This window comes from Morone saxatilis, unplaced genomic scaffold (genome assembly GCF_004916995.1).
Source record: "Morone saxatilis isolate NCDOM2014 unplaced genomic scaffold, NCSU_SB_2.0 Contig16, whole genome shotgun sequence".
Taxonomy (NCBI): Eukaryota; Metazoa; Chordata; class Actinopteri; family Moronidae; genus Morone; species Morone saxatilis.
The window spans coordinates 14,168,115-14,179,854 of NW_023339718.1; the positions used below are offsets into that span (position 1 = coordinate 14,168,115).

Here is an 11,740-nt window from a genome sequence, read left to right on the forward strand (position 1 = left end):
TTGCAGAATAAAGGAAGCGCCTCTAAACTAGGCAACATTTTGCTAAACGAATCACTTATAGCCCCGACCGCATTAGGACATGAGAAGAACCCCTCTGGAGAACTGAGCTAGAAGCGGTTGCAAACTCGATCTTAAAAATAAAATAGATTGTTGCTTGACTCTGACTATTCTGCGTTGATTTATGCATCTGGTTCTTTATTGACAATCCACACAAGACTCAACACAACATACGGCACGAAAGTGGCACAACTAGAAATAAGGCTGATGTGTGAAAGCTGACATGATACAGGCAACCTCGGCGGATCGACAGGTATGCTGCAATGCACATAAGTTCCAAGGAATTTGACTCGTTTTTTTTGATTATTTATCAAATACGAGTCGTCTTACCCGGGAATAAGAGTTCATAAGCCGCTAACGAGAGCGTGAACAACAAAGCTTGACAACCAAATGGAAGTCGAAGGACATGTAATAACAAATAGCCGTTCGTTAGCATTTGGTAAAAGGAAGGAACGCAAAATGCATCAGATGACCACAAAAAACGTGGTATGATGCATGCGTCAAGTTTTGCGTGTAAGGTGTGTAAATTCGTGGGTACACAGTACAAAATAATGCGAAATGTGTTAAATGTCAATTCATGGATTTCTGAGTGAGTTGCGTGGCGGTTCGATAGTGTGATGTACAGAATGGGTGTTACGTAGTATCACCGCACTATACGGTGAGCAGGTAATTGCGCGGTACATGGTTAGGAAGCAACTTTGCATTTGTAAAAGCAATGGTAAGACTAACATATGAACAGTATTATCAGTGCATACTGTGAGAAATTCATGCTGTCAATTTCGCCCTAGGCACGTTCCACCACATTCAACCATTTTTTGCCATATAGAAATAAACGTTAACCAAAAGCATGTACCCCCAGAAATTTTTAATCAAGGGGGAAAGGGTTTTGGAATTTGACGTACACTGCAAACATAAATCGTAAATGTTGATGGATGAACTCAAGTTAATGATTTTTACGTCTGCTATTTCATGTCATTTTATTTCCTGGGATCTATTACAAGACTTATAGCTACCATGTCTGTCTGAGAAAGAGTGGTAGCAACGAGTACAGCTACCCCATACATTTACCTTGGAGTAGAAGTTTTGAAAAGAGGTTATACTTATAGAGTAGTTTTAAAACAGCTATTAACTTTTACTTTACCTTGAGTAGCATGATTTGTGAAAAGAAACTGTATCTCTTACTCGCTTACCATTAGGTTACATGAGCTCGTCACTTTCTTTTACTCTGCTTGTCTTCTGACGCCCTCATTGTAATTTTATCTTTGACGCAGGAGACGAGACTTCCGCCAGAAGGACGTGAACGTGTTCTCACCCCAATGTCACAACGTGAGCCGCCAGTCTCGTCACGTGACTATATCAATCTTAGCGCGGGCGTGCTTGACAGACGTTACAGTCGTGCAGCAGAACCAAAAGAGAACGGAGGATAAAATGGCTCAGAAGGTCAAGCGACGTTTGCATATGCAGACAGCAGAGAGAGAAAACACCCTTGGCTCTCCATAGATTCGCAAATAAGCAGTTTACTCGGTACCAGACGCACAGTGCGGAATATCAGCAGCTGACCTAGTGCTACGTTCTGTCTGTACCAAGACATAGAGACGACATGTCAGCCATTGTCAAAAACTCACACATCTCACGCGACTTGAGAAACAGTATGCTGATGTGATTGTACTGTAGTAGTTAGTATTAGAGTGATTAGTACTATGGCTATATACGATATACGTAGGTATGGTATATAAGTGTATGGATGCTAGTATATACTATGTATTATATGTTGTACCTTAGCCTGTTATCATACTAGGTGCTTTATGTATGTTGTCCATCAGGCATTACTAGTCTATATATGTGGTAGCATGTAGGCTGATGCGTGAGTAGGTATATAGTGTATGGTATTGTAATGGTATGGTCGGTAGTCTAGTATGTGGTGATGTTATGTATTAGGTAGTAGTATGTGTACTGGCTGATCTGGCTAGTGTGAGTAGTATGCTGTGATGTAGTATGGGGCTAGTAGTATATATGCGGCTATGTGATGTAGTGGCGGTCAGTTGATAGTTAGATCGTTTATGTCGATGAGTGTGGTTGATAACTATATAGATATGAATAAGTGCCTGCAGAGCTGGTGAAAAAGTGGAAAGAGGTTGGAAATTGTTACTTGTGCCTTATACTGTTTGGTGATGTAGGGATTTAGTTTTATGTGGTTATGAAGTACTCGTAAATGGTGCTCTGAGAAATTTGAATTCTAAGCTATTGAATCTATAAGTTCAGTTTTGAATTTATTTATTGAGGTGGATGACTGGGTAATTCGCCTAGAAGATGGCGACTGTGATGTCTTATTGTTGTCTGCTCTGAGGCTGAATGCCTCCTGTGTTAACAACATGAAAGGCTTCAACGTGGACAACAGTTGACTCACGGTTGAGTATCCACAAGGCACTCGTGTGTGTATTTTTTTGTTTTGTTTTTTTCATAAGTATATATTGTTTCATTATTTTGTTTTGTTTTTATGTATTGTTTTAATCTTTTTTTGTGTGTTTTTTTTATATAGAGAGTTAACTTATTTTAATGTATCTTCTCTCTTATATGATTATAATATGATTTTTTTTTTGGCGGTGGGGGTGCGGGCCGGGGCCGGGGGTGTGGTGGGCGCGCGTGTCGGAAGGTGAAGGGCGACGAAGCGGAGAAGCGATTGCAGCATGTAGCAGGAACAGCTTAGAGCAAGTCACATCGTTCTTCTCTAGCAGTAATTCTCATCTACTCAGTGATTGTGGTGGTCTCTGTCTAAGCAATGCAGGTGGTATGGAGGTTCTTGGCCGGTGTCGTGGCGCGGGATGCTGGTCACAGCGCTGAAAGACGCAGAGCGAGTGAGCGATGGGAGTTCAGCTTTGACGTAACAGCATTAAGTAGGACGATAGCACCTGTGATTAGTGTGTCAAAGTTATGTTGCAAATGAAAATAGGGTAGTAGCTGAGAAGTTAAATAGTGTTTAGTTTTGTATCTTGTCCAACTCCAGCGCACCAACAGACTTAAAAACAGTTATTTCCGTCCCCTGCCATCAGGACGTACAACATGCTCCTAGGCATGAATAGACAATGGACAATTTCTACCTCCATTTGCACTGTTTACTGTGGCTACTGTGTAATAAGTTAATTTTATTTTAATTTTAAATTTTATTTTAATATAGGTTTAATGTATGTTTAATGTATGTATGTTTTGTATGATACTGGATACGTGAATTTGTAATAATAATTTTTCCATAATGTATTTCTGTATAGAATGTGGACTTGAAATGCTATACATGTGAATTTTGTTTTTTTTTGTGGGTGACTCATGTGTGACTGTGTTTCTGTGTAGCATGTGGACTGAAATGCTACATAGGTGGTGGTGCTGACAATAAACTCTACGAGCCCAAAACTTGTTACAACGGGGAGCGTTGTACAACAGTCGTGTCGAATGGTAAGTTGTTTTTCCACAACAGAACAATTTATCACTAATATTAAGCATTTCAAATAGATGGAATTATTTATGTACTAAATGCCTGTTGTCTTTTGTTGTCGGTGACACTGAGGTTTTTCCATTATATTTTTCAGGTGCCACCGTCAAGGACTGCATGTTGAGTAGCAGCTGTCATGGTCCGATAAAATGCTGTGAAGAGGACTTGTGTAACAGTGCCATACCCACTGGTTCCAGTGTCTTTCTTCTGCTGGTATCCTCAGCCATCATCACACTGTTTCTCTGAGGCTCTGGAGAACATAAACACATTTTCATCATGTAAAATCTGTGAATGATGAATTGTTCAATAAAACTGCAATATGATTGACTATTGAAATGTTGACTAATTATTTCACATCACTATTTACAATTTACTAATTAATCGGATCGGCAATCTCCATAAACACAGATCAGCAGATGCATTTATTTTATTCCACAGCGGAGATATATTCAGTCAGGTTTTGCAGAGAAAAAGAGAGAAGTTATCCGGTGACCACAGTGAACATTTTACAAGCACGGAGCAGGTAAAGCAACTAGGCGACACAACATCATTAGCGACCACATGCTCTCCAAGAGAGACTGGAATATGTTTCACATGTTGTCAATAAATAAACAGTTGTCAATTAATCTTTTAATATTAAATTAATTTTGATTCTAATACCATGATTATGATCAGTTGATCCTGAGGAATAATGAAGCAGAACAGCATATCTTAAGATTTTGGATCTTTTTCCCTAGCTCCTTAAAGCCCCACAGCAACTCAGGGGCCCCCAAACTCATGCATCGTTTGCTGAATAGGAATTGGCTGGTCATCTGACTTGCAACCCTCCTTCTACCGTAGACTTAGAGTACCAAGGTTAAAGTGTGATAGGAGTTAAACCTCCTTTATTCCTTGTGCAATATCCCTGCTTAATTTGCACATGTCATTTTATTTATTTTTGCTACAATGTGACTGATCATTCATACTTCTTTGGGTTCTGCATTTCACAGCACTATCTACAGACAAACATGAAACCCTAATCCTAAAGGTGAGTGACAAAGAAGGACCTAAAATACAAACAATGACAAAATCAATATATTAAATGGTTAGTTGTTGATCCTGAGGAATAATGAAGCAGAAAACCAGACCTTAAAATTTTGGACAACCAAAGTAAACAGAGCAGACTCAGACAGTCTGTAGCCTTTATGGAGAGAGGAGCAAAAGGAGGAGGGTCGGGACATGGCGCCCTTATTGTAGCAAAACTATTTACAAGTGTGAGTGGAGAGTTCAGATTTGTAAATGTGACAAATAATCTGTAAATATATAGTGAGATTTGTGAATGTGTACAGGAATCTGAAAATGTGCGTTCAGAATCTGTGTGTTTACGTCGTGTATGTTAGAGATTCACACACATTTACAGATCTATATACGCATTTACAGATCTGTCTACAGATTTAAAAATCTCAGTGTATTTTGCAACTCTGAATGCACATTTGTAGATTTTTTTTACACATTTGCAAATCTGATTATGCACATGTGCACATCAGATTTGTAAATCCATGGATTCTGAACACGCATTAGCAGATTCCTGTACACATTCACAAATCTCGTACACATTTCCAGATTATTTTGCACATTTACAAATCTGATTACACACATAGAATGAGATACAGTTTTTAGGAATATTTTGTTTCTATGCTGTCCTTTTTAATTCGTACAACTCAAGAAGAACAACACATTTTTCCATATGCAGCCTAAAGCTGTAAATGACTAATGACTGACTTTATTCATTCTTCATATGTTATGCATTTTACATCAATATTCACAGCAAATAAGTGTCTGTTATGAGGCCCTCACTAGAAAAAGGAATGATAAAACATGACATGAAATATTAACAATCACAAATGAATATTATACAATTAGCTGTTGATGCTGAGGATAAGCGGTACTGACCAGGACATACAAAGGATTCAGGCTTCTAGCTTTGATTACATTGAAAGAGCAACAGACTCTTAGTGATGTTCTTGTGTTCCTCTCATTTGAACGATCTCCGTTTTTGTGTGTGTGTTCGTTTGTTTTTTTTTGAAGTAACAATAAAATTCTGCCATCTTGAGCTTCAAAATCTTCCAATAATAACTTTGTGAATCTAGATGAACTACTGTAAGAAAATAAACGTGCCAAAATATTTTTACATCAATATGTTTGTCCTTAGGTTCAAAAAATAAATGGGAAATGTCAGATGTTGTATAACTCAATGGACAGATTTTATCTGCTACTAAAGATGTTTTTCCTTTCTTTTATTTCTTGTACGACTTATACAGTATGACTGTATGTAGTCTACATGGCTGTTTTAAGAATAATGAGCTGGCTTTAGTTCAAATGGGAGGAGGCATTGTGAGGAAATGAAGACTGAGAAGTTGGACTATAAAAGACAGGCTTTAAGAGAGTTCACATCTTCTCTCTAGAGTAATTCTCATCTCTCAGGGTTGATTGTTGTTCTCTCCGTTAACGATGAAGTTTTATGGAGTTCTGGTCCTGTTGGTGACTCTGTCTACAGGTAAGAATAGCTTATTGATTCATTATTAAATAGGTTAATTAATTCATTTAAAGTTATTTATTTCATAATAAAATGATGATCTCTCAAGTTTCTCTTCACTTTTTCCTTCTAGAACATTTTCTGAGGTGGCAAAATCCAAAATGGGAACATAAAAAATCTCTTTAAACTGATGGTGTTTTTTGTGAAAATGTATAATACAATTAGATTTCAATTAAACACTGTGTGACAGTATTCTGTATTTTCTGTGTAGCATGTGGATTGAGATGCTACGCGTGTAATAATACACCTGCCACAACAATCTTCACTTGTGCCCCCCACTTAGACCACTTTGTTGGCACCCTCAATGACAAGGGTAATTTTGTTCTCCATGTCAGAAGTATTTGTAGCTAATATTGAGCAATATCTATGAAGTCTGAGTTGATTTATTGCTGCACTAAATGACCCATGTATATCTGATCATATCTTTTAGGTATCATCATCAAGGGCTGTGAAAACAGTGCCACGTGTATAAGCCCCATAAAATGCTGCAAAGGGGACTTGTGTAACAGTGCCATACCCACTGCTTCCAGTGTCTTCCTCCTGCTGGTATCGTCAGCCATCACCACAGTCTTTCTCTGAGGCCCTTAATATAATATATATTAAGAGCAAACACATTTTCATTATGTAAAAGCTGTGAATGACTACTACATCAAGAATTGCTCAATAAAACTACAATGTAATCATTGAATTGTTTACTTCTTTGGACTTTCTGCTTTTCACACAAGCACCACAAAGTGCAAAACACTGAAGGTCAACAAACCTCAGAGTCACCACTTCAGACACAAATAAAATACAGAAAAGATTTGATGTTCTCTGTAAAGGAGATGCTGGATGTCTTACCGGTCCAAGAACCTTTTAACTTTTAATGCACTTTAACTGCAATGGCATTTTATATCAAAACAGTTGCCCGTCCCCTGGTATATACCATCAAATATTGTCCACAAATGGAAGGAAAGAGTTAATAAATATAAAGAGGAAGTGAAAAGTGAATAATGAGTTAAACATGTGGTTGTCAGCTTAAAAATTGTGATTGTGACTGTAATCTTCCACGATACAGAGGTTATGTTGACATAAGGTGAGGCATGTGAGTGCATCTGTCCACCTCAAATAGCTTTTTTTTCCTAGCGCCAAACCCTGTCAAACCGCAATAAAAACACATCTGTTACCTTATCGTGCAGTTATTCAGTTTATAACCTTGAATAAAATTCACACTGAAAGAAATAAGGATAATTCTCACCCTAAAACCGAAACCATTCGAGCTGTGGGACTAGAAATCTAGATGCCCATTAGGTGGAAGACTGCAGTGATGAGACAATCTGAGTTCGGTTTTACTTATTGACTGTGGAAGGCACATGAGGATGAGGATCAGCTTAAGGATGGAACAATACAATCAGAAGTGAACACAAGTTTCATTCTAGTTTTCTGGATGGACGGTTATAATCTGTAGGCAGATGTCCAGATAAAGAGCAGGTCAGAGGAAACATGAGGTTAATCATTAGCACAATCACATTCTGCTGTGGCAGCAGATCCCTAGTGGTCATTTCCCTTTAAAAAAAAAACAAACATCAGCTGCTATTTGTGTGCTCACAAGAATGTACATGTGCAAATAGTATGTGTGTGTGTGTGTGTGAGAGTTTTTGTTTAATTTTTCAGTGTTTTCAATGAACCCATGTAAAGTAGGCTATCTCGTCCAGGTCCACAGGGTAGTCGGTGAGGTACATGGGGCCTTTAACAAAATCTTCCCCCTTGTAGCTTTTCCACCGTCCCGCAGGCAGGTAGATGTCCCTCTCCTGCTTTCCTGGCTCTAACACCGGAGCCACCATCAGGTCATCCCCGATCAGGAACTGAGAGTCAATCTTATAGGCTGCCTCGTCGTCATTGGCGATCCACCAGAGGGGCCTTATGATTGGGTCCCCTGTATCAAGAACCTCACCTGCCAGTTCGAGAACCCTAGGGGCCACCAGATTCTCGTGGAGCTCTGTGAACTTCTGCGCTATCTGTACCACCTGTGGACGAAAGCACAAAGATACAGTGGTAGCATCACACAGACAGTTTCTATTTTATTTCCGGCATCAACAAACATTAAAGGAAAGGACATATTAGAAGGTCTCGGAAGGTTGGCTTGGTTTAATACCTCTGTACATAACGAAGCCTATATTTCTCAACGTGATAAAATAAACACTTTTTAAAAGAGAGTATTCCACAGCGAGTCTTTGAGTAGCAGAACTCACTGTACAGTTTTGGACTGGACAAGACCGATGTGCATATATATTTTTCACTCTGATAGAAGATACAATTATCGACTCATACTGGTTTTAATTTGTCCCCTGTAATTATTAAATTCAAGCACAGGAAATAACCTAGATTTCTTTCCAACTAATACAACACATCCACTGTTTCACTTTGCTCACCTCATTGTCATAGGCCCATGGGGGTATGGAGAACTGCATGGCAGGCATGAAAGCAGACAGCTCCAACCATCGGATGTACAGCTCTCTGTCCGGCAGACCGTTTTTACCCTCTAAACCACAACCAAAACACAAGGTCAGACCAGAGACTAAAACCATATCAAATATTAATGTGCATCTTTAACAGAGCTCACTTTCAACTCTAAAACTCCCTGTAGCCATATGTCATGGAGTGCCATACCTGCGGTGCGGTTAGGGTATGCATTCCCTCCTATCATATCAGGTAAGACAAACTGGTAGCCCAGAATGCTAATGGTCAGGACAGTCGGGATGATGGACTTCAGGCCGAGCTCGTAACCCCACACAGAGTCTCTGTCGATGATCCTAAAGAAGCAGGAGATGTTCTGACTCTGGTAGCCCACCCTCAGCTCTGCGCGCTCACTGAACGGTATGGCCATCTCTGTGTAGCGGCGGGTGAAGGTGGAGGGGTCGGACAGTGGGACCAGGGTGCTAAACTGGCGTGGGAGGTAGCTTGTCTCTCCTGCATCAAACTTGAAGGACGTCACGTCATAGCGCTGTTTGAGCATATGCAGATGTGAAGAATACCACTCACGGGCTTCTGGGTTGGTAAAGTCCAAGATACCTCCAATGCCGTTCCACCAGCGAACGAGAGCAGGCAGCTCACCGCTCGGCTCCCGGACAAACAATCCTTTCTCCACAGCGACACCAAAATTAATGGAGTCATAGTTGATAAAAGGATGTGTCCAGAGTGAGACTTGAAAGCCCTCCTCTCTGAGTCTGTCAAACATACCGCTGGCATTGGGGAACTTCTGCGGGTCAAAGTCAAACTCTCCATAGTCTGCAGTGTAGCGGTCGTCCAGCTCCAGATGGGAGCATGTGAAGCCATGCTTGGTGATGTCAGAGGCGTAGCGCAGCAGCTTTTCCTGAGTTACAGCCGTCTTGTGGAGAGCCCATGTGGACCACAGTGGTTGTTTAAACACTTCAGGAGATGGGACCTTGACAGGCTTTGGGAAATACCGACGGACCTGAGCAAAACACATGCATGCAGAGAAGAGTGTTACTACAGAGGTATTCACAGCAACAGTTTTTGATTGTTCGACTTTTGTATTTCATTCATTCAGGAAAATTTGCTTATTCGCTTTCTAGACAAGATTTAGATTAGAAGATTGAAACCACTCTCGGGCATGTTTCCTTTAAATCTGAGACTACAGCCAGTAGCCAGTTAGCTTAGCTTAGCATAATGAGTGGAAACGGGGAAGCTAGTCTGGCTCTGACGGAAGTCACTCTTCGTCAGATCAACAGTTCAAAACCCCCAAATACTGACATTATAGTAATACAAAGCAAATCCCTACAATGGAGAAGCTCGACGAGACAGTTTGATGGTTTTGATAGATAAATGATCCACTCCATCCAAAGCGGCAACTTGGCTCTGATATCTCCTGTCATCTTCACTCCAATTTTGCTCTTTGTGAATTTTGTTATGATATATTACACGTTCCAAACAGGAAAGCTGGTTCAGAATTTGGCCACACTCTGTAAGTAAGTGCATGGAAGAGAAGTGTTCCTGGTGCCATCATTGTGGGCGTATCCAAGTGTAAATGCAACAATTCCCAAATGCTGCAGACTTTGAATTTACTACTTTTAAAATAGTCGTACACATACTGGCATGTTCTTTAAAACTAGAAAGAAAACTACACTGCAATTGGGTGATTGTGCTCTTACCATCAAAACAAAATACACAGTGTGACTATACTCACCATGTATTTATGAATAGAGGTAACATCCGACCCCACGCACACTCTATAGCTGAGCTCAGGTAAAGCCGGCTGACCCTCTGGTGGTCTGAAGGGAGAGTCCTGGTATCGGGCCTGAAACCTAAGTGTCCTGTCCTTCTCTGACCAGCCCAAATGAAACGGTACTGAGTCATTAATCTTGATGGCAGTTGCATTCGAAGACAGCCAATAGCGTTCTAGGATTCCCCCAAAAGCGTTTCGATTAGAGTAGATATCACTGGTGATGAAGGGCTGTGGCTTCTCCTCGCCCTGGATCTTGACAGGCCAGTACTGTGTTGCTGTCTCCGCCCCTCCGTACCAATGAGAGTCATTATATGCCATGGCGTGCTCGACCATATACTTATTCTGCACCTCCTCCCAACGAACTCTGTAACACATCACTGTGTCCTTCGGTCGAACCGTCTGGATAAAGAAGTTAACCTTGCCAGAATCTGACCGAGTGCAGCTCAGAATATTTCCCTCCTTTGAGCAGGAGTCCAGATCCAGAGTGCCAGACCTGAGACAGCGCATTGACAGAGGAGAAAAAATACAAGTGAATCTGTTAGGCACTAACTGAGCCAGTGTTTATTAGCAGGAAGCAATATTTCTGTATTGCTGAAAATATCTAGCTCACCGAAATGACAGTGAATCATCATATTGCATGTTATTATATAGATTACAATATCTTATATTCTGTTATACTATTTTATATTATATTGCTCTAATTCTTTGCATGTGCAGGGATTGTATTATGAGTAGTTCTGTCGATGTGAGCTCTGCTGATAAAGGACATGAATAAATCAGTCTTCCCTGAGGGTGTAATCATGTGCCTGTCTCGTCTGGCTTTCCATTAACCAGCCATACAGCTCGGCACACAAAGAGGAATAACTGTGCTGAGGCCAAATAAGCAATGTAGCATACATTATGTTACAAGGGTTATTGTTAGCCAAGACTTACTGGCTGTTTGTTTCACAAGCAAAGTAGTATTACAGGAATGCACTGGATTGCATTACAGTGTACAAATGTACTGTTTTTCTGGTCACTCTCTAGTGCATCACCAGGATCATCTAATCACATACATATTACAATTTCCTTACTTATTAATGATGCTGAAAATATTATTGAGAGACAGAAAATTAATCTGCAGCTATTTTGATAATCAATCATTTGAGTCACTTTCCAAACAGAAAATGCCAAAGATTCTCTGGTACAAGCCTTAAATCAGAGAATTTTCTGCTTCTATCCATTTTATTTTACCATAAATAGGTTTTGGACTGTTAGTTAGACAAGGTGCAATGTGAAGGTGTCGCCTCAGTCACTGGAAAACTGTGATGGGTATTTGTCTTTTTTTGTCATTTTATAGACAAAAGGATTAGGGATGCACCGATATGAAAATTTGGCCGATACCGATATCCGATATTAA

General features: G+C 40.1%; 2 protein-coding genes across 3 annotated transcripts in view; one reads left to right on the top strand and one right to left on the bottom strand.

Annotated features, from left to right (window-relative positions):
• LOC118326255 (CD59 glycoprotein-like) overlaps window positions 1–3,861 on the top strand; it is a 15,771-nt gene extending 11,910 nt beyond the window's left edge. The window contains exons 2-3 of the mRNA XM_035659222.1: window positions 3,403–3,504; window positions 3,639–3,861. Coding sequence (XP_035515115.1) covers window positions 3,403–3,504; window positions 3,639–3,787 — 251 coding nt within the window. The 3' untranslated portion in view covers window positions 3,788–3,861. The remainder of the gene's footprint in view (window positions 1–3,402; window positions 3,505–3,638) is intronic.
• Window positions 3,862–7,771: 3,910 nt separating this feature from the next.
• The window catches only part of LOC118326176 (myogenesis-regulating glycosidase-like), a 6,733-nt gene continuing 2,764 nt past the window's right edge, over window positions 7,772–11,740 (bottom strand). For both annotated transcript variants that reach the window (XM_035659121.1, XM_035659122.1), the window contains exons 3-6: window positions 10,303–10,834; window positions 8,766–9,570; window positions 8,528–8,637; window positions 7,772–8,122 (exon numbers count right to left, since the gene is read on the bottom strand). In XM_035659121.1, the coding sequence (XP_035515014.1) occupies window positions 7,775–8,122; window positions 8,528–8,637; window positions 8,766–9,570; window positions 10,303–10,834 (1,795 nt within the window). In that variant the 3' untranslated portion in view covers window positions 7,772–7,774. The remainder of the gene's footprint in view (window positions 8,123–8,527; window positions 8,638–8,765; window positions 9,571–10,302; window positions 10,835–11,740) is intronic.